The 24,488-nt window shown below is 31.1% G+C and overlaps 2 protein-coding genes across 2 annotated transcripts; both read right to left on the bottom strand.

The window, feature by feature from the left end:
* Positions 1-5,379: 5,379 nt before the first annotated feature.
* LOC123302544 lies at positions 5,380-9,697 on the bottom strand. The gene is made up of 3 exons (XM_044885514.1): positions 9,571-9,697; positions 8,090-8,495; positions 5,380-5,413 (listed from the first exon to the last, which is right to left on the bottom strand). The coding sequence occupies exons 1-3, from the start codon at positions 9,695-9,697 to the stop codon at positions 5,380-5,382; spliced, it is 567 nt and encodes a 188-aa protein (XP_044741449.1).
* A 4,040-nt stretch (positions 9,698-13,737) lies between these two features.
* LOC123302543 lies at positions 13,738-14,317 on the bottom strand. The gene is made up of 2 exons (XM_044885513.1): positions 14,224-14,317; positions 13,738-14,159 (listed from the first exon to the last, which is right to left on the bottom strand). Exons 1-2 carry the CDS (start codon positions 14,315-14,317, stop codon positions 13,738-13,740), a joined length of 516 nt encoding a protein of 171 aa, XP_044741448.1.
* Positions 14,318-24,488: the final 10,171 nt, after the last annotated feature.

The following is a 24,488-nucleotide window of genomic DNA, read 5'->3' as shown; positions in this document are numbered from 1 at the left end:
TGTGCGACGAACACAGAGATTAAATGAAAAATTTTACAATTTTTGTCTTTCTATTCGTAAATATGCTAGAGTAATTTGTCCGTTATTTCCGCAAGAAGAAATAATTAGCATTATATTTTCTCATGTAAATTCGCAGACATATGATTTAATTAAAACTATGGATATGCCACGTAATTTCGAAAATTTAGATTCTTTTGCTTTGAAAATCGAACAAATACAAAACCGTGTTGCTTCCTATTCGACTGTTTTGCCGAGTACTAGTTTTCGATCACCTACAAATCGTTATGATATGAATGCTTCAACTAGTAATCATAGAAATGCTATTACACAGGCTGCAAATTTTTCAAATAGTACATCAATTTCTAGTTTAAATCATTCTCGTAGTAACTTCACTAACTGTGCGTATTGTAAAGCGTCTGATCATCATATTTCAGATTGCCCTACAAGGCCTCAAAGGCGACAAACTTCAGTAGCAGCTACAGAAATTGATTCTCAACCTTTACCAAAGAAATAGTTCGAGTAATTCAAAAAACTAAATTCTAACTTCCCTAATCTTTCTATACATTTGCCATTGGTTTATCTTAATTTCTCTTGTATCTCTTTATTATCTCTTCTGGATTCAGGTACCATGTAATATTATTTCACGACAAGCAGTCAATTCTTTACACAAAACAATAAAAATTAATTTCGAAACTGTTTCATATACGGCAACGTTACCGGGTTCTTACTTTATGCAATTTAAGCAAGCTTGTAAATTATCTTTTAAATTGGGCTATTTTTCTTGGAAATCTACCTTTTTAATTGCGGATAATATCCCTTTTCCTGTTATTATAGGATCCGAAACTCTTACTCGCTCGGGTATTTTAATTAATTTTGCGACCTCAAGAATCAAATTTCAATTTGATTCAGATTTTGAAGTTCCATTTGTATCTTATAAAAGTGATTCAAAATTATGTAATCTAATTTCAGAGGTTCAAGCGATGTTATCACAATCTCAAACTAAACGCTTAAATAAAGTTTTATCTATGTTTTCATCTGTTTTATCTAGTAAACCAGGTTTTGCCCGCAATTTTGAATATAAATTAATTCTAAAAGATAGCGAACCTGTACGAAAATCTCCTTACTATTTACCTAAAGATAAAATGTAACTTTTGGAGGCGCATATTCAAGAGTTAGTAGATTGGAAAATTCTTTCTCCTTGTATTTCTCCTTGGGGAACACCGGTATTTTTCGTTCCAAAACAAAGTGGTGTTCGTTTCTGTGCCGATTATAGGTTCGTGAACCCTAAAATACAGTTTGATCCACTTACGGGAGTGAAAATGAACTCTATCTTTGATTCCTTGAGTTCGTCTAGGTATTATTCAGGTCTGGACATGAGTAGTAGCTTCTATCAAATTCCCTTAGCTTCTGAGTCTCACGATATTACTGCTATTGTAATTCCTTTTGGCCAGTATCGCTTTAATGTGGTCCCTTTTGGTATGGTTAATTCCTCTCAAGCTCTTAATAGGTACTTATTACGTGAATTTTCTGACTTCCGGAAAGAAGGTTTTTTCTTGCAGTATTGTGATGACTTGATTATTTACTCAGATAACTTGGATGAGCATATTTCTCAGTTGTCAAGAGTGTTTAAACGTTTCCAGGAACTAAATCTAACAATTAATCCTAAAAAACTTCGTTTATGTATGACACGCTTAAGACTTTTAGGGCATGTTGTCAGTAATATGGGAAAATTACCTGATCCAGAAAAATGTGCAGCGATAAATACCCTACCTTTTCCTAGAAACCTTAAAGAAGTGCAAAAGTTCGTGGGTATGTGCGCTTTTTATGCTAAGTTTATTCCAAGCTTTAGCTCTATTGTTAGTCCCTTTAATACTCTTAAAAAGAAAAACGCAAAGTTCAAGATCGATCAAAATCATCATACAGCCTTTCAACAACTTAAAAAAGCTTTAATATCTCCCCTTTATTACGTTTCCCAGATTTTAATTTACGTTTTATTGTTACTACTGATGCTTCTTCTTTCGGTATTTCGACAACCTTGTCGCAAGATTTTGTGGACGGTAGACATCCTATAGAATATTTTTCTAAGAAATTACAAGGAGCGGAAATTCGCTACAGTGCGCACGAATTGGAATTACTCGCTGTGGTCAAGGCCCTAGCGCATTTTAAAGATTACCTGTTAGACAGGGAATTTTCGTTAGAAACTGATTGTTCAGCCTTAGTTTGGCTCTTTAAAACACCACAAACCTTTAATAAACTCAGTAGACGGATTTTACAATTGAGTAGATTTAAATTTTCTATAGTACATATTCGAGGAAAAGATAATGTTATAGCAGATACTTTGTCGCGTATGTTCGATCAAAACGAGAAAGATACTATACTTGATAATTTAGAAAAAGTTCATATTTCGGAGTCTAAACTGTTATTATCTAATATTATTCACACGGAACCGCAAGGCTATTTATCTCTACGAGAATCACAGAAAAATTCGGAATATTGCAAATTCATTTACCGTGACATCGAGTCGGGTTTAAATGTCAAAGATTTCTTTATTCGGGATGGTCTTTTGTGTAAATTCGTGGGTAAAAATCGTGTGAAAAGAATAGTTCTTCCCGAAAATTTTTTAAATTATACACTTCAGTATTTTCATAATCTATCTCATTCCGGTATTACGAAACTGTACAGAGATATAGCCAAAAGATTCTGGTGTAAAAATCTATTTCAGTTGGTTAAAGATTTTGTTAATAAATGCGAAATCTGTGCGATCATGAAACCACACAATAAATCAATGCTCGTTAAACCAGCATATATATCCCCAGAAAATGTTTGGACGCATTTGTACATCGATTATATTGGTCCGTTAATAAACTCCGTGGAAAATTTAAAATACATTTTTGTAGCGATGGACGGATTTTCCAAATTCTTAATTACAATTCCTACTCGTAGGGCTACGGCGGCTGTAACAGTTAAAAATTTAAAAAATATATTTTGTCAGTATGGTTACGTGCATTTTGTTATTTCTGATAACGCTCCGAATTTTAGGTCAAATTTATACAATGATTATCTAATGAAATGCGCTGTACGACCGGTATTCATTTCACCATACAACGCCCAAAGTAATCTTTCCGAACGCGTTAATAGAAATATTAAAATAAACTTATCCTCTGTTTTAAAAATGGAAGATTTAAATCATAAGTATTGGTCAGAATTATTGAAGTCTATTACTTTCAATTACAACCGTACGTACCATTCTTCTATTGATATGACGCCAGCAAAAATTTTTCTGGGTAGAGAATTGAAAACTTCTTTCGATTTAGCGTATAGTATTAATTTGGCTGAAAAGAATTTTTCCATTGATGATGTGAAGGTCGCGATTCATGCCGCGAACGTAAAAGCTCTAAAGAAATATAAAGATTATCCTCTTCAATCAAATTTAAAAATAGGTGATACTGTTATGGTTAAAAACATGGAACCATCTTCGACCTTTGATACTGGTAAAAAATTCGCTGTTAGGTTTTCGGGTCCATATGTGATTACAAAGTTTAATACACCGTCTTCTGTACAAGTAAAACATATTAATACAAACGAAATAAAAAAATGTCATATTACGCATGTTAAACCTGTCAATCATAGTTCTAGAGAAATTGGTACATCAAGATTGTAAATGAATGAAAACTTATTGAGCTATTTATAAATTACTTTATTCTTAATGACAATTTGGATCGTCTGGTTGGGTGAAGTTTGTATATCTTGCCGTTATTTCATTATTTAATATTAAAATTTTTCAAACTTTAATTTTTTCGTAAAATTTATACCATGTTTCATCATTGGCTCCCGATTAAATTTGCTGTGTGCATACTTTTTTTATATATCCTTTGTGATTTTAGTAATTTTTTTTCTTTTCCTCTTTTCTGATTATAATACTAATGAATTTGGATTATTTTGTGAATTATGCTCTCACAATTGTGTATATGAAGTAAATTACCATAAACATAACCTAAAACTGAAATGAAAATAATTATTTAACAACTTATAAAACATATATTACAAACAATAAATATTAAATTGTTTAAATCATTACCTATCAGCAATTATAATTTATTTGATGATTATTGTTATATTTTCTAATAATTGGTGACTTATAATATATTATACTAGAATTTTCCATATAGATCCGTAATATTATCTTTTGGTTAAATAGAATCTGAAGAAATTTTGCCTATTACCGCGAATGTATTTTTCTTTAAAAAAAATAAAAAGAAAAAACTTTTGTTTGTTAGAGTAAAGGTTTCTTTCGATAAATTGTTTATGTTCCTAGTAGAATGAGCGGAAAATTCGCATAACATCTAGTATATATAATTTTTTTTTGTCAATTTTGATTTTTCCTTTTGTTTGAATTCCTACAAATTAAATGTGTTTATTGCATAATGTAAAAAACTTATTATAAAAATCAAGTCTTTTTCTTTTTCTTGGAACTTACCGTTTCTTAAAAAAAAAAAAAAAATATTTTTTGTATAGGTTGGTGTATTTGAACGAATACAATGTTTATAATTTTAATACACTTTAGTAGTACTCAAATGAATAAAATAATTTTCATCCAAAGAAGGGAAAGGACTTGACCGAATTTATGTTCTTTTAAATTTTCGCACTCTAATAATTATACTTTAATAACAAATAACTAAATCATCTAATTTTTTCAAAAACTGTGTTGTATTTAACATCACCTGATTTTTCTTAAATGTCATTGACACAAATATGGTTGTCGATAATACAGAAATCTGAAAGTACATACTGCTATAGATAACGAATTGAAATTTCATACGCTTATGGCACAAATTATGTTTGTTTATGGAGATGGACTATTAAGTTTTACAAAATGTGATAATGCATAATTATATTTGGAAACACAAAATTCGATGGAAGATTTTGTATATTTCTTTTCACAATAAACAACTTATGACGATACTACGTATTTGTATTCGTAATTGGATGTTGGCGTCAATTTTTATGCAATCGATATAACATTGCTTATAACTGTTTTGCCTGGGCATTGAAAAACGTTTTGAATGTTTAATTACTTATATGGTGATGGACACATTAATTTGTAATTTGCCTAGTGTATGATTTTCTAAGTGCTATTAACAGGTGTACTCTGGAATTTTATTTGCATCAGCAATATATATGAAGAGAAAATTGGCATGAAGATGGTTTAATGTAGTGGTGCGAATTAACTCCTAATCTAAATTTTAAATATAACGATAAACGATCATGTAACGAGTGCAATAATTTAGGTTTTTCTTTGTTAAGTAAGTTTGTATATGGAAAAGTAGGAAATCAACGCATTCTGTAATTTTAAAACAAAATTTTTTTTGAATTTTATAATTAAAATTGTAAATCAGGTTTGATGAAGACATACCTGTAAAAATAATTTCCTTCTTTTTAAAGTAATTTGTTTTTGTCAATTGACATAATATTTTCTTTTTGACCCTCTAAAAAAAAAATGTAAGAGGTGTAATTTGTTTTTTTTTTCTTTGTCTTTGTAAATGTTAATGATATCGTTTTCATGTTGTATTTTTTTTTCTTTGCACGTATAGTTAAAAATTTAAATAATTTATTAAGAAAATTTTTACATATATAGTTAAAGATTAAAATAATTTATTAAGAAAATTTCTACATATATAGTTAAAAATTAAAATATTTATTAAGAAAATTTTTACATATATAGTTAAAAAGTTAAAATATTTATTAAGAAATTTTTACGTATATAGTTAAAAATTAAAATATTTATTAAGAAAATTTTTACATATATAGTTAAAAATTAAAATTGTAGTGAAAATAAATTTGACTGGGGTTAAGATATAAGAAATTGTGAGATATAAAACTATATTTGATTAAGTGTTGTAGGCGGTGAAAACGATTACTAATTAATTAATTAATCAGAGTTTGAGCGCCATTATAAGCGAGTACCAGATGTTAAAACGGGCCCAAAGCTGGGTATTGAGTAATAGAACCCAAAACCATCCCCAGAGGGTTTAATCGCTGATCTAATTCCTTGTCAAGGAAACCCAATATGCATCAATGTAGGCCAACCTCAACATCGCCAACATCTGAAAAAGGTATCATAAAGTACCACTAATTTTGATCGGTAACAATTTATTAACAACATCGAAACGCGAATAATAATGAAGCATTAACAATTTTTACACGAACTTAATGTACAAAGTTATAATCAACTACTCTAATAACATAATCTTCAAAACTATTTTAATAAAACTCAACAAAATGAATTCACCTCAAAATGTTGCGTTTACTATAATTTAGAGACAATCTCAACCAAATATTAAACCTTAACAATTTAATAAAATATATATATCGACATAAAGTTTATCACAAAATCTAGAGTGTATAATAGTGAAACGTTCGACACGTTTTACATTAGCTTAAAAATAACGACGTTATAATGAACTACGATACTAACATAATTTTTCAAAACTATCCAAAAAAAACTTAACAAATGAGTTCGACGTGACGTATTACGTTTACTGTAAATTAATCGCAATCTTAACCAAAAATTAAACTTTAGCAATTTACTAAAAATATATATATCGACCTAAAATCTATTAACAAAATCTAGAGCGTATAATAATGAAACGTTTAATACGTTTTACATAAACTTAAAATAAAAGCGTTATAATAAACTGCGCTACCAACACAAGTTTTCAAAACTGTTTTAATAAACCCCACTAATGGGTCTGACTCGACATGTTACGTTTACGGTAAGTTACGACAATCTTGACCGCATATTAAACTTTAACAATTTACTAAAAAAATATATACCGACCTAAATTTATTAACAAAATCTAGAGTGTATAATAACGAAACGATTAACACGTTTGCCGTTGCAAAACCGCGACATAAACATACAAAACATCATTAAATGAACGTGTTAGATTTTTCTTGAAAATGTGTTTAAGTAATTATTACAAATAATTTAAGCGTCTTTTCGCGCTGTGAATCTAAAAAAAAAAACAACAATTTCGCAACATCCTTGGACCGATGGATACGTATGTATCGACTTAAAAATTATTTAAAAATTACCTCGACATAGCGTGGATTGATCGATAAACAATGCAAGCACGGCCAAATAAAAGAAAAGATTTACAGTACCTTCAAGACATCGTATTCATATTCATTTTACAGTACGTTTTACCATAGTATATAAAATCCATTTATTTTATTTTTTAACACACCAAACCACGTTGTGATCTGCTAAGCCATATTGTATTATCCCCCTAGCATGTCAGTGATATGTTCGCTGAGACCGTCCACCAGAGAAGAGCGCGTCGTCTCTCTATTTTTAACCATCTAATGAAATTTTTCTCCCCACTACATTTATTTAAAAGAACAAAAAAACCCTAACATTTTTGACGTTTAATTGACCAATAACTATATGAAGGCTAGTGTTAACCACAAGATGGTTGAATATAAAGACAACTTCACACTAATGAACGTTTACATCGTAACATCCCAAGCGGCCTAAGGGAAAAAAAATTTTTGGGAGAAACAAAATTTTTTTTTTTATATATATATATATATATATATATACATATGTGTATTCCTCTTTTTAGTGCATATGCTCGGTCTTGCTTGCATTGTGAATCAAAACACAAAAATTTATATTTAAACTTATTAGGTAAAGAAAATTAACTGATAATGTCTCTGAAGGAGCTTAATTAGTTAAATAACTTATGTTTATTAGCTACCACTTCCGTAGGGCTTGATATATTGGATGTGCGACTTTTTAACATTTTCCGAGCCGATTTCTTGAAGTTCCACAGAAACTGGTTTTGTGAATCTAACGATTTTATAAGGACCACTGTATTTATCCATGAATTTCTTATCCCGTTCCGTTGTTGATGTCAACGCATGATTCTTCAACATAACTAATTGGTTTAATTTAAACTTGGATGCGTAATCGAGAGTTGGCTTTGATTTTTTTACAAAATACTCTTTAAGGTTTTTTTTTACAAAATTTAAGTCCGGCTTTTCGTCACATAAATCAATATTGAGTGCGAGATCCAGTGAAGTGTACAATTCTCTGCCAAAAAACACAACCGCCGGCGTACATTGAATCGTGTTGTGGAATGTACGATTATAATTATATACGACGTATGGAAGCATATTACTCCACATCTTATGTTGTAAGCCATACTCCTTCATTATAGCTGTTAAATTCGTCTTAATATTTTGGTTATTACGTTCACTCATATTGCTTTTGGGATTATAATTTGATGTAAAAATTGCTTTTACTCCATGAGCCATTAAAAAATCTGCAAGCTTCTGTGCTCTAAAAGCCGATCCGTTGCAGTTGTCTGATGTTAATAACTTAGGAAAACCATATTGTAAGAAAATTTCTCTTAAGACAGCGGTAGTAACATCCGCAGTTGATCTTCGTGTAGCTTTTGCTACGACATATTTGGAAAATCCATCAACAACCACTAAAATAAAACGGGAAGAATCAGTAGATGTAATTAGGGGACCAATATAGTCTATATACAAATGGGACCACACTTCATTTGGAGGTATTAAAGCCAGATTTGGAGCACTATTTAAGTTCGACGATTTAGAAGCGCACATACCCTACACTCACTCACAAAAGTTTTTACAGTTTTAAACAATTCAGGAGACCAAAATCTTTTTGCGATGTCCCGGTAGGTTTTTAACGTACCATGGTGCATAGTAGAGTGAAAATATTCCCGAACAAAACTCAACATGGTATTCGGTAACACGATTCTTTTGTTACGATTTTTTCCGACGAAACGACAAAGTAAACCATCACGAATAAAGAAGTTTTTAACATTTTTGCCTGACTTTATGTCAGCGTAAACGGAACTACAATATTCTGAAAGCCTTTGAGCTTCACGTACTGATAAATACCCTTGCGGAGTATAATGAACTAACGTATTTAATAAAGCCACTGGGTCAGATTCTGAAATACTTCCTCTTTAACATTTTTATCATTAACATCAAACAAGCGTGACAGAGCGTCACTCACAAAATTGTCTTGTCCGCGAACGTGAATCGGGGTAAAGTTAAAACGTGACATCTGGAGGATCCAGCGTGAAAGTTTATTGAAAGCTTGTGGTTGCTTGAAAATCCAAATTAATGACCTTGCGTCAGTTTCAAGGACGAATTCTCTCTCCAAAAGATAATCTTTGAAATGAGCTAAAGATTTTACGACTGCCAACAATTCAAGTTCATGAGCACAATATCTAAACTCAGCGTTTTGGAGTCTTCTAGAAAAAAATTCTATGGGATGCCTGCCATCGTCAAAATCTTGGCTTAATGTGCCAGCAATACCTTTGGAACTAGCGTCCGTGGTCAAAATAAACTTTCTTTTAAAGTCAGGAAATCTTAATAATGGGGGCGAAATTAATTCCTTTTTTAACTTTTCAAACGATTCATAATGTACAGATTCTATAATGAATTTTACGTTTTTCTTTTTAAGAGCGTTCAAGGGTGCGACTATTGTGCTAAAATTTGGGATAAATTTTGAGTAGAAGGCACACATACCAATAAATTTTTGTAAATCTTTTAGCTTTCTAGGAAATGATAAATTTATAATCGCTGCACATTTATCAGGATCGGGAACTTGACCTTGATTTGAAACGACATGGCCCAAAAGTTTTAAACGAGTCATACATAGCTTAACTTTATCCGGGTTCACTGTTAAGTTCAATTCTTTGAACTTTGACAAAACTCTATTAATTTGAGATAAATGTTGGTCCAAGGATGAACTATAGATGATTAAATCATCATAATATTGTAAAAAAAATTGCTCTTTTCTAAACTGAGCGAATTCTCTGACTAGATATCTATTTAAACCTTGAGCGGAATTTACTAAACCAAAAGGCAACACTGAAAAAGCATACTGACCCACCTGCGTAATGATTGCTGTAATATGGCGCGAGTCCTGGCTTAACGGAATTTGGTAAAACGATTGATTTAGATAAAATATAGAAAAGTACTTTGCGGATCCTAGACTATTAAAGATTGTGTTCATTTTACATGCACTAAACGGATCAAACTGAATTTTGGTATTTAAAAAACGATAATCTGCGCATAACGTAACACCACCCGACTGCTTAGCTACGAAAAACACTGGTGAGGCGTATTGACTCTGACACGGGAATAATATACCCGATTCTACTAATTCATTAATATGTTCTTCTAATAAAGGTAGCTTGTCGGGAGGCAAATAGTATGGACCCTTCCTGACGGGTTCAAAATCTTTTAGGATAATTTTGTACTCATAATTTCTAGCTCGTCCGGGAGTTTTGGTAAGTACCATAGGATAACTACTTATAATATTGTTAAGCCGCTTTCTTTGTAACTCGTTTAATTCAGCCTTAAATTCCGTAATGACCGCGATTGAGTTTTGAAGAAACTTTTGTTTTTCGAACGGAATGGATACAGCAAGATTGAATGAGAATTTGACCCGTGAAATTGAAAAATCTAACAAAATACCGCATGTAGACAGTGTATTGGACCCAATAATTACGTCGTAAGGTAAAAATTCGGTAATAAAGAATTTAGCAGTCCATGAATACGAATCTAATTTAAAATGTAAAAGACAAAATTTGTTCAGCTTTAAAGATAAAGCACCAGGCAAATACGCTTCGATTTCAGCTACTTGAATTTTTATTCTACGGGGATCAAAAATTTTTTGAAGACATCTTGCAGTGATTAAATTTAAAGTGCTACCTGAATCGAGCAACGTGAGAATTGGAGAATTGTAAAATGAGAGGTAGACTAACGGAAGTTTTGTTTGAACATGTCGAGGTTCAGTAATTAGTTTTTTGGATTCGGTGTATTGGAGCTGGCAAAAGAAACATTGCGATCCAAGGGCTCACGATTCTGATTTGCGACGGAAGAATTCTGGTTAGATACCCTAGAATTCGAAAAACGCGAATTATTATACCTTCTTCTACGGTATTCTGAAATATGATGCCCTCTAAATTTACAGTAGCTACAAGTGAGTACCCGACGATTACTTGATTATGAATTATTAGAATTATGATTACAATTAGCATATGAATTGGATTTATTAATACCTGAAGTCGAAAATTGTGAGTTACCTTGATCGCAAGAATAACCGTAGCCAGATCCACAGACCAAATTTGCGTTTGAAGTATGGGCCGAAACCATGTTCGGAACCCTATTTGGGCAATTATGTCCCTTTAAGGTGCAGCATTCAAAACTACACATAGCCTGAGGGGCGTTACCGTCGAGAACCGAATTTCTGTTCGGAGACGAATATGAATTTAAATTAGTAAAGGTGCATTCATGAGAATTACACGTGACCGGTTGGGCATGTAAAGCAGACGAATCTGTAGTCGACCGTAATAAAGCTTCGACCTTTGGCACACCATTCGATTCAAACTGGGTGTGACCTAACGGATTAGAGACGGACGGACTTAAACTTGGCTGCTCAGAATTTTGAGACAAATCTCAACAGATTTTTGAGACAAATGACGCGAGATTGAATTTCTTCAACCTTAACGCAGAGTTTCTCTAACTCATCATAGCTATTAGGTTGAGGGTACAGCTTTAAGAGATCAAAGGTTGAATGATTCAAATGTGAAAATATGATTTCAATAACTTCAACGGGACTAAGTTTAGGACAGAGTATCCTTGCGTACCTCCGAATATCGGAAGCGAAAGTGAAAAACTTTTCGTTTACACTCTGTTTTCTACGAATATTTTTGTCCACCAATTGGTGAAGCTCAGATGAGGACAACAACGCCAAAAGTCTCTGCCTAATAACGACCCACGACAAATCTTGTATGATAAATGAAGCCCATAGTTGTCTAGAGTCAGGCGACATTTTTGAGGTAAGAAACTTTAAAATCATATCTTGTTTAAGAACATTTAATGTCATTAAATCCTCGACTTCCATACAGAAATCTACTATGGAAGTCGAAATAAGAATATTTAATACTGGCACGCGAGTAGATAAGTCCGAATTAAAGAATTTTCGAGGTTAGAAGAACAACTATGTTTAATACTCATCTTAGAAACATTGCTGGTTTGTTGTGATACATTTTCTGTCAGCCGGTTTACGCAATCCACTAGCGTGTCTAACTTTTGAGTAACCAATAATAATGTTACTGCTGTGACAGATCTCCGTGTTTCTCCATCGATACTAACATTTGCTGATTCCGGCATCTTGATTCCCTTTGGTTGACTTATCTAACGAATTTTTTTTTTTTATGTACTATTCTCCACCCATGTAATTTTTCCTCATAAAAAAAATAAACAAAGCGTTAAGTAAAAGCAAAATAAACTCAAAACATTTATATATAGCAAATTATTAAAGAAAATCTACACGAGACAACGTTGCACCCACTGATGCATATTTTTTTCTGCTTGCTACCAAATGTAGTGAAAATAAATTTGACTGGGGTTAAGATATAAGAAATTGTGAGATATAAAACTATATTTGATTAAGTGTTGTAGGCGGTGAAAACGATTACTAATTAATTAATTAATCAGAGTTTGAGCGACATTATAAGCGAGTACCAGATGTTAAAACGGGCCCAAAGCAGGGTATTGAGTAATAGAACCCAAAACCATCCCCAGAGGGTTTAATCGCTGATCTAATTCCTTGTCAAGGAACCCCAATATGCATCAATGTAGGCCAACCTCAACATCGCCAACATCTGAAAAAGGTATCATAAAGTACCACTAATTTTGATCGGTAACAATTTATTCACAACATCGAAACGCGTATAATAATGAAGCATTAACAATTTTTACACGAACTTAATGTACAAAGTTATAATCAACTACTCTAATAACATAATCTTCAAAACTATTTTAATAAACCCCACTAATGGGTCTGACTCGACATGTTACGTTTACGGTAAGTTACGACAATCTTGACCGCATATTAAACTTTAACAATTTACTAAAAAAATATATACCGACCTAAATTTATTAACAAAATCTAGAGTGTATAATAACGAAACGATTAACACGTTTGCCGTTGCAAAACCGCGACACAAACATACAAAACATCATTAAATGAACGTGTTAGATTTTTCTTGAAAATGTGTTTAAGTAATTATTACAAATAATTTAAGCGTCTTTTCGCGCTGTGAATCTAAAAAAAAAAAACAACAATTTCGCAACATCCTTGGACCGATGGATACGTATGTATCGACTTAAAAATTATTTAAAAATTACCTCGACATAGCGTGGATTGATCGATAAACAATGCAAGCACGGCCAAATAAAAGAAAAGATTTACAGTACCTTCAAGACATCGTATTCATATTCATTTTACAGTACGTTTTACCATAGTATATAAAATCCATTTATTTTATTTTTTAACACACCAAACCACGTTGTGATCTGCTAAGCCATATTGTATTATCCCCCTAGCATGTCAGTGATATGTTCGCTGAGACCGTCCACCAGAGAAGAGCGCGTCGTCTCTCTATTTTTAACCATCTAATGAAATTTTTCTCCCCACTACATTTATTTAAAAGAACAAAAAAACCCTAACATTTTTGACGTTTAATTGACCAATAACTATATGAAGGCTAGTGTTAACCACAAGATGGTTGAATATAAAGACAACTTCACACTAATGAACGGTTACATCGTAACAAAATATTTATTAAGAAAATTTTCACATATATAGTTAAAAGTTAAAATAATTTATTAAGAAAATTTTTACACTGTTGAATAATTACTTTCAGGTGGAGTTAATCCACCACAAATATTCTTTGCAGTACCAGATAAACTACCGAATAAATAATGAACCTTATCTACGGTTTTCAGTTCCTGATTTTCGTCAATTAAAGACTTGAACAATTCAAAATAAGAAGGCCATTCTTTAATATCACCACCAAAAACTGGTAATGGAATTCTTGGTAATCGTGATATACTTTTAGCTGAAAACCCACTAGAACCTGCCTTATTCGTTGGCCTAGAACTAGAAGTCGCAGTTGCGGGCTCAGAAATCAAATCAGCCACACTTTGAATGTTACAAAGAATTTCATCAAAGGAATCTATCGTCGAAAAATCAGGATTGAAATTTTCATCTAAAGTCAATTCTATTTGATTTATTTCCCGAACAATTGTTTCAAACCTATCTTTTGTTTGAGAAAGTGTTTTTAATCTAATTTTTTAAATTTATAGGATTGGCGACTTTTTTACTTTTCGTATACAAATTTTGAAGACGTGTGAACAATTGCAGTTGTTCAGCACGCAACACTTTTAATTGAGTTGTTAATTGCTCATCGGTCGGCATTTTGAATTTATTTGAATATGCTACAATTATTTTTCTACCAAATAAAGTTTTAAATAAACAAAATGCTTAGACTCAAATAAATAATAATGAAGGAATGTTGACTACAGGTGTAATAGAGAAATCAAGTGTACCTATGTTTTTATTTTTTATAAACAGAACCAACCATGAACTTCAATAAAATATTTATTTACAACTATTGAAATTCCCAAAGGATTCTTATTTAAATAAAAATAAAATTGTAATTACATTAAAAAAAAAAAAAACAAATTTTTATGTAATATAAAATATTGTGATTATAAATCTAACTTATTTTTCAATATTATTGGGCAAAATAATTATGAAATGGTATATTATTTTTGTAGATATTTTTAAAATAGCATTTAAATCCAAATTTCAAATACGAAATTAATGCAATAATATTTATTATAAATAATTAATTTACGAAACCATGAAAATGTATCTAAATAATCTATAAGTTTTTCCTGAAATGAGAGAAACAAACCATTTGAAAATTGATACTATATATCACTATTCTAAATGCGAATTTTCTACGCTGTGAAATTCTAACTAATTTTCATTTAAATACTAACCATTCGAAATTTAAACTAATAATTAGAAACAGAATATTTTCTACTATTAAATTAGATCTAAAAATGCCAATTCTGACTATAATTGGGGTCGTAAGGACCAAAATGTTTTGGCCTATTGCCTTCGATATAAAATACAATACAATTTTTTATTTTTAATGGACTGTTACGAGAAGTAATTAACAATCCAAATAATAGAAAATGAAAATATGAACTTACATATATTCCTGCAACTCCCGGTGACGAACGCGTTGCAAGATATCGCTTTAAGGTTGGGTAAAATTAGGGACGAAGGAATTTTTAGATCTTACCACGTGGGTGTCGTATTTTTGATGTTACTTCCCGCCATTAACACACTGGCTTTTAATATGTAAAATGTTTTCAATTTTAGATTGTTAACTACACTAAATATAAAATTCTGAACACTAAACTAAACGAATCTTACTAGCCGAAATTTACTAGTGGAAATGTTTAGAATCTCTCTAAACGAAACTTTCCAACTGAATGCTATTTGCACGAAAAAACTATGCTAACTGAACGAAACTTTCTACGAGAATGGTTGGTTTATCCCATACAAAAAAAAAAAACACCCAAAAAAAAACCACATGTTTGTAATGAAATGAACTTAAATTACGTAAACCTTAATTTAATTTATTCTTAAAAGGACAGAGTTGTATTAACTTTTAGCGACGGCCCCAACAAAAGCGAAAGTGAAAAAGGAACTTTTAAACAATGTTCTTCGCAGGCAATTCTCATTCTTAAGTCACATAATCAGAAAGAATGGTTCCAAGATGATATGTTTGACGGGAAAATTCGAGGAAAAAATCAAAGCAGAGGGAAAAAAAGGTTTAAGCTATCTGGATAGATTAGATTTAAAAAACTTAAATAACAGTGAAATTGTGCACATGGCTAGAGACAGAGTAAATTGGAGGAACATCCTGATGAACGTTTGGGAAAACAGAATGATACCCTCATCATCATCATCATATCATAGTACTCAATGTGTTTGCAGCATTTGTACCAATTTCTTCATCATCCATTAATTTTCCTTCGACAAAGAGCTTATTTCTTTTTAGAATAGCGTGTTTACCTTCGGCTCTGAACCTTCACATTACCGGTATTTTCTTTTTCCTTTCATCACGTATTTTTAATGGAAGATCTTCAGAGATGAAAATATAAGTACCTTGAAGTTGGTTCTTCTTTTCAAAAATCTCTCTTTTTATTCTACCAGAAAATAATCCAACCAATATTGGCCTTTTATTTCCCTTAGGGCCTATTCTATGAGCAAAATCAATGTCCTTCAATGAGAAATCAATTTTCAAATAATCAACGATAAGTTTTATAATTCTACCTTCCATATCTTTGATAGTCTCTTACCTCACTTCTATACCATGTATTATCACATTATTCCTTACACTTCTCGACTCAATAGCATCGATGCGTTGTTCCAAACTTTCTATTTTTTTTTTTTTTATAGCATCTTGTTTTTCTGAGATTTTACCCATCCTTTCATTTATCTTCTCGTTTATATTACTAATATCGGCTTTGATATTAGCTATATCACTTTTAATGCCACGAATTGCATCAAGAATTTCTGCGTTTGACATTATGTTTTTATTTTTAAGCCGAAAAATGTTATGAAGAAATTTAAAAAGAAAGAAAAAAAAAAAAAAACAAAAACAAAATGTGTATACTGGGACACTACTTGAACCCGGTACCTTCCTAATCAAAGTCTTTCACTGATACCACTAGGCCACCATGTGATTTTCGCGTTTAAAGAATTCACGTTTAAAATATTAATGTCTTTATTCTTGTTAATTGAAAAATGTTTATTAATTAAACTTTTTATTATTTCTTCACAAATAATTATTTTACAAATCAATACACAATTTGCACACAAATGGACTTTTTTATAACAATGTTTTTATAATACACTATTATATTTTATCTTCAAAATTATATTTTATATCAAATATACAAAACTTGACACATCCCCTCCATTCAAACTATTTCCTAATCCTAATAATTATTTATAATACATTTACAGTGATGAAATGAACGACATATATGTATTTTTTATTATATGTGTATTTTAAGTGATTTTCCCTAAATCTTTAGGCATCGATATTTCAAAAACATTGGTCTATATCGAAGAATTAAACTGTGAATTTTCGTCCAATTTTCCCAAGTTCTAATAGAATCCACCATTGTGGGGTATCAATTGGATCTTTGTTTCGGACTAATTTTTGCTTTAGTTTGTCGTTCTGTTTCGTAATTAAATCTTTTATAATTTGTATTTTCTCAGTATGTTTATAAGCATAAGTTGAATGTATATTATCTGTGGTAAGTTTTAAAATTTCATTATCTCTGATTCCTTTTAACGATTCCTCGATATCTTCGAAAGGTGTAAGCTTGGTACTTGAATGTGGCATGGTATTATTATAAGTTAATAAAGCCATATCTAATTGCTCTACTAGTGTAAGGTTTTTATTAGTAGTTTTTTATATAGTTATTAATTATTCTACAAAGGTTGAATGATATCGCTGAACTGTTGAGTTTCTGGTTTAGTTTCTTGCACGAGTAGTTTGATTACTAATTTTATAAAGATTCAGATAATCTTTATATTCATTGCCTTCCAATTCCATGCCGAGATAATGAATTATGAGATCAGGTATGCCGTGTCTTAATAAATAATTTTTAAGTTTATCCAGAGTATATTTAGAATTTCTAGCTTTCATAACCGTAGTTTCTCCATATTCACAAAATTTATCTATGATAGTTAGAATATTTGTACTATCTAAATGAAATATATCAATGTGTAACATTTCAAATGGTTTATTTGCCGGTTTTGTTTGTGTCCATTTGATATTTCGTGTATTCCTGTCATTTTTTTTTACTTTACGGATATCGCAATTATTTATGTATTTTTGAATTTTGGATTTCATATTGTCAAAATAATATTGTTTTCTAAGATGGTTTAGTTTCTTATCGATCACGCGAGGGATTGATAATTCATGATAGTGTTTTATGAGTTTTATTTGTTCATCAATGTTTTCAACAATGTTTTCAACATGCTTTAAGAATTGAGTGCACCGAACGATATTTAATTTTAAATCGAAATGTTTTACATGTGTGTTTTGAAAATTTTGTCTTTTGTATAAACAGCATTTTGTTTATTGTTAACAATTTCTGTCTTTAAAATTTTAATGGCTATGGATTCGTCTATTTTTGGTATTGTTAATACAATATGTTTTTTTGTTAGAAATAATTTAGTTAGTTTTCTTTTATATTTTGGTCCTAATTTAATTATTATTTGTTGTGAAAAGATATTTAATGCTCGTTTGGATACTTTTATATCGCGGTTAAGGTTTTCTTCGGTTGAGTACTATTGCTATTTAAACTGTTTATTTGAACTCTAGATATTGTGTCTACATTAGTGTTTCTCTTAACAGGTTCATGGTATATATTAAAGTTATTTTCGAATAACTTTATTTTCCACCTTGTAAAATTTTGGTCATCAACAGGTACATCTAAAGTTTCTGACTGTTCTTTTTTAGGAATTTTAGGATTTTTATCAAATGAAATAGAGTTGTAGGCATTAGTATCATATGCATACTATTGGTCACTTAGATAACTATCATCTGGGTTATTTTGACAATTTTTGACGTTATCATAAGCGGTAATATTATTAATTTGATGAAATGATTGTTTGGTATTTCCACTCGAAATATTCATAGGTCCAGTACTGGATAGTTGTGATCTATAAGTTGGTGAACTGTTAAATCGACTTTGTTCGGGTTGAAAATAATTTTGATACCAAGTCGGTTGATTATACTGTAAGGGGCGATAATGAATCAGATTATTAAATGTCTTATTTTGAAATGATTGTTCTGGTCGAAATTGTATACATTTCGTTGAAAAGTTGGGTATTTTATAATCATTTACAAAATTGTGTGTAAGAACACTATTGTTTCGGGGATAATTATTTTGTATTTGTCTCGGTTTGAAATTTACATTTGATCGAGAGATTCTATATCTATCTTGATTAGATTGTTGCATTGAAATTTCATCTACACTAATATCAAACGCTTCCTTGATTGTTTTTGGTCGCTTACATCTCACGATGTACCCTCAATTTTGATCTAATCCTTCTGTAAAGGATTTTAAAACAATATTCAAGTATACTTCGTTTATGAATTCTTGAGATTTTGTTCGATCTATTGAGCTTAACCGAACGGTTAGTAAATCAACTACTTCTGTATAGTAATATTTTAATTGTTTATTTGATAAATAGTATTTAATTTTTGAAGAACTGATTCTCTAGTTCGGTTGTCTGTAAAATGAGTTACTAATATTTCTTCAATAGTTTCCCAGTAAGAAGGGGTCCACATGCAATGACAGCATTTCTAGCTGGTCCTCTTATTTTTGTTTTATCATATTAATCAATAAAGAGTTGTTCGCATTTTCTCCTTGGAAAACGACATCTCCCATTTCAATGAATGTATTTAATATTCCTGGACAACCTTCGTGGGTGTCCATACTTCTTAATATATCAATTACTGTTATGCTAGTAGCCATATTAGCGTTGTTATTTTCTAATTTTAATTTTGAGTTATTTTGCATTTGATATTATTAAGTATTATTTAAAAAAATATTGTTGGTATTATTTAAATTTGAATTTTCTGAATTATAATTAAGCTTTATTTTATTTCATAATAGTTGATAAATCTTCGTCCATATTGGAATCGGAGCTAAGATTTTTTTAATAATCTAACTTTTAGTTAGAATATCATTGAGTTTATTCTTTACTTTAAATTTAGTTGGATGTTTAGGCATGAAGAGTACTTACATCGAATATTCAACACAGAAAAATTTACTTACATTTGAAAAATGAACACCAACCTCATTGTTACGTTTTAATTCCAGATAGTTCCAAAAATGCATAACAATCCGAACATATGTCAAACGATTGTATAACAGTCTGATTTGTATATTTGTTTACTTTATATATGCTTTTAAAATGCTGCTTGGTAATTAAGGGATGTGTTTTAAAAGATCCTTTTTGTAATATGATCTTTTGTACATCACTTTAGATCGTCTAGATGTTTTAACATTAATATTATTATAAGATATTTCTCTTAATATACAAAGGTCAGTTTTCTGAGAAACTATTTAAGTAAAGCAATATTTAAAATAAAGTTTCTAAAATAACTATTCTAATTTATTGACATATTGATATTTAATAATTGAAGTAATAAAATATTAAAAAAATGCGTTACATGCACATGTTTCATTATATATGGTTTTAAGTATCTAAAAAACTATAACTAATAGAGAATATATAATTCCTGCATTGGCGTTAATTTTTCCAGGTTTGTTATCTATGTCAAAATTATGGTCTAGCAATTTTATTTCCAACGAACTAGTTTGGAATTAGGTTCTTTTGAAGCAAAAACCCATTTCAATGGTTTATGGTCCGTTATTGCATTGAATTTTTGGCCAAATGAATAGGTTCTTAATTGCTTACACGCCCATACGATTGCTAATAGTTATTTTTCTATTGTGCTATAATTTTGTTCCGATTAGTTTAATATACGCGAGGCGTAACATACAGGTTTGTCTTGTCCTACTGTGTCTTGTGATAACACAGCACTTTTGGCGAAATTACTAGCGTCTGTGATTAATATTATAGGTTTTTCACAATCGGGATATAGCAAAATTGCGTCTCCTGTGGGAAGTGTTTTACAATATTCAAAAAGTTTTATACATTCATTATTTTTTGTGTCTATTTGAGTGTCTTTCTGTAAGCATCGTGTCATGAGCTTGGTAATTTTTGCAAAATCTTTGATAAATTTTCTTTACTACCCTAAAAGTCCGAGAAATGATTTGATCTCTGTTACTGATTTGGGTAGAGCGAAATTTTTTAATCGCTTCGATTTTTTTATTGGGCTAGCTTTTATACCGTTTGTGGTTACTAAATGTCCCAGGACTTCAATTTCTTGATGCAAGAATACACATTTAATCGCATTTAACGTCTAATTATGTTTTGAAGGTATGTTTTCTCAATTTTTCAAACACTTTTCGTAACATTTCAATATGTTCAGTTAGGGAGGATGAGAAGATAATGATATCCGTATAAACTAACACATTTTTCCAATATACTATTCTAGAAGGATATTGTCCATAACGCGTTGAAAGGTTGCTGGGGCGTTCCTTAGTCCAAAGGTCATTCTAGTAAATTCATAGTGACCATTTTCGACTGTGAATGCGGTCTTAGGTATGTCCTTTGGGTCCATCTCGATTTGGTGAAAGCCACTAGCGAGATATAATGTTGTTCAGTAACAACATTTACCCAATTTGCCCAGTACATCTGATATGTTTGGCAGAGCATATCTGTCATCTATTGTCCTTTCGTTGAACTTTCTATATTTAATTGCCAATCTTCATTTTTTTTTGCCTAAAGCATCTGCTTTTTTTTGCGACAATGCAAATTGGCGATGACCATGGACAGTTAATTAAGTAACTTCTTCTTTGTGACAGTGAGGGTATAGCTATGATCATGTGTAAATTAATAATACGTTTTTGGTTGTGATAGAATGTTTTACGCCGGATGTTAAAGTCAAATTTTGATCAGAAGTGTAAAATATGACTCTATAGTCTATACAGTTGGTTAAGGCGTTTTGTTCTTCCTTCTTTAGGTGTTTCATACGTATATTTTTCATAACGAACTCGTGGTTATTGGAGTATTCGATTTCAATCGGCTCAGACTGTATATTGTGTAGCTCGTGGTAGTTATTGAGCGATTCACTATTTAAGGGTTGTGCTATGGTAACTGTCTGTGGTGAGTTGGTTTCGTTTGTTATAAAAACTTCTGCGTGTGAATTATTAGCCATGTATAAACCAGTTACTGTGTGAACATTTTGATTAAGTTTTACTTGAGGTTGGGGTTTGTCGCCATTTTTTATTAAAGTGGGGACTCTTACAATTTTTCGCGCGCCTCTAGAGTATATACTTGTAGGGCTATGCAAGGTTTACATTGCAGATTGCTTGCCGTGTTTGTAAATTTAATAGAATGGTTGTTGTAGTCGGTATTAGCTTGAGGATTTTATAATGTTTGGCTACCTATGATCCCGTCAAAGTAGTAATGGAATTTCAAAACTAGGAACTCTAGTTTGTTGTGTGTTCCATATTCCTTTTAAGGAATGTCGGAGACCACCTTCCTCCATCTATTTCTATCACTGGCATATCTAATTAGATTTTCCAAATTTAAATTTTTCCATGCTTTTATATTATCGATCCACTTGACTTTCTTTCTACCTCTTACTTTGCTACAGTTCATTTGGCCTTCCAAAAATACTCGCTGTAGCTCGTAATTTTTCCCACGGATTAAATGCCCGAAGTATGCTGTTTGCCTCCTTTTTATAGTTCTGACCAATGATCTCTCGACTTTTAATTTATTCAGCACATCTTCATTTCGCACTTTGTCAGACCATTTCACTTTCAAAATTCGACGGTAACACAACATTTCAAAAGCATTCAATTTTCATATTGAGTGGATTTTCAGCACCCAAGTCTCGCAACAATATAAAAACACAGATCACACATACCATTTCAAAATTTCGATTCTTAAACACTTGTTTAGTTTATTGTTAACTAAGAACTTTCTTAATTTATTAAATATGGATTTAGCTTGCCCAATTCTTTGTTTAATTTCCACTGCACTTTCCATATCACTGTTTATTATTTTGCCGAGGTACTTTACTCTTTCTACTTGTTTAATAATTGTATTTTCACACTTTAAATTAATTTTTTTGTCATTCTTTTTTGCTTTATTAATAAATACCATACAAACAGTTTTTTTAACGTTTAGAATTAAACCTGCGTTCACACTTGCCTCACAGACTTTATTTACCAGAACCTGCAGACCTTCTTCGCTATTTGCAATCAATACAGTGTCATCCGCGTACCTGATTTTATTTATAATGTGTCCATTTACTTTAATGCCTTTGTTTATATCGCTTAATTCTTCCATTATTTTTTCCACATATAGGTTTTAAAGTAGTGGTACATTACACATCCTTGCTCACACCCCGTTTTATTTTGACCCATTTAGTCAGTCCGTTATTAGTACGAACAGCCGCTTGTTGATTCCAGTAAAGAATTTTGATTAGACTGACTATTTTTTTATCCATTATGATTTTATCCAAAATTTCCATTAAAATTTCCTGCTTTAATTTATCAAAAGCCTTTTCGTAGTCTATAAAACAAGTGCAAACTGTTTGTCCATATTCTAAAGCCCTTTCTAATATGCCTAGGCTAAGGATTGCTTCCCTAGTTCCCATTCCCTCTGTAAAACCCATTTGATGCAAACTAAGATACTTTTTTGATTCTGGTGTAATACGGTATAGAACCATTCTCAAAAGAATTTTTAGGGCATGACTTGTTATACTTATGGTTCTCTGGTCTTCACATTCTACAACTTTATTTTTTTTTTGGAAGATTTATAAATATTGATTTTAAAAAATCATTTGGCAAAACTGTATGTTTGTAGCTGTACTTGAACATTTGAAGTATGCTTTTTTTGAATTTGTCATTTGCATATTTGAACATTTCTCCATATATGCCATCTTCACCAGGACACTTGTTTTCAGGTAAGGTTGTTAGTGCGTGATTTAATTCTTCCATTAAAAACAGCTGTTCTTCTTGCTAATTATTGTTATTATATTCCAATGTATAGAATTAATGCCTAGTGTCATAAAATAGCTCAGCTATTTACTGTTCCCATCGTTGCTTTATTTTCACACTTTCCATTAAAATTTCTTTGTCCTTGTGCTCATTGAACTTAGTATTTATACTTTTTTTGTGGAGTTTACAAAGGTTCTTTACTTCTTGGTGTACTTTATGCCTGTCGTGCCTGGCATTGTACTATAATTTTACATTTGTTTTGAAACCATACCTCCTTTGCTTCCTTGATTTTTACTTTTATCAATTTATTAGTTTCTTTATATTTTATTCCGTCCACTTCCTTGTATTCCTTTCTTTGTTTCATCAATAAAAGCATTTCTTGTGTCATCCATTCCTGATTTGTTGTTTCATTCATCAGTAGTGGTTTGCAGTTGTTTCATTCTTTTGAGAAGTTGACTTTCACTTTGTGCAAAATCTTATGAGTTTTTATTGCAGTTTTAACTTACGTATCTGTCGGTATTAAGTTTAGGTTTGTTACGTGTTTTGGATCAATAAAGTAATTGTCGGCTCCTGTATTAACAAGAAATTTTATTTTATGGGTCCGTTCTGAATTAATATGTAGGGTAGTATTCTATTTGTTTGGTTTGAATTTAATTCTACGATTCCGGCAGTTTCGAGGCTGTACCAAGAAATTCTTAGCCTTCAATGTAATCAGTCTGATTTAGATCAGGCTGATTGAATTCAATTTGTTCAGGTGGGATATAAAATTGAAAGTCTCGTTGGTTAGGATAAAATTGATTGTCCATAGTATTAGGGGTTGTTGTCCGGGTCTACGTTATTTTTAACATTAAATAGTTCTTTTGATACTACGTTAGAGGGTCCTGTTGGTCTAAACATGT

This window comes from Chrysoperla carnea, chromosome X, assembly GCF_905475395.1.
Source record: "Chrysoperla carnea chromosome X, inChrCarn1.1, whole genome shotgun sequence".
Lineage (NCBI taxonomy): Eukaryota > Metazoa > Arthropoda > Insecta > Neuroptera > Chrysopidae > Chrysoperla > Chrysoperla carnea.
Note: the sequence above shows the minus strand (reverse complement) of the source record. Positions and strands in the feature narration are given on the sequence as shown.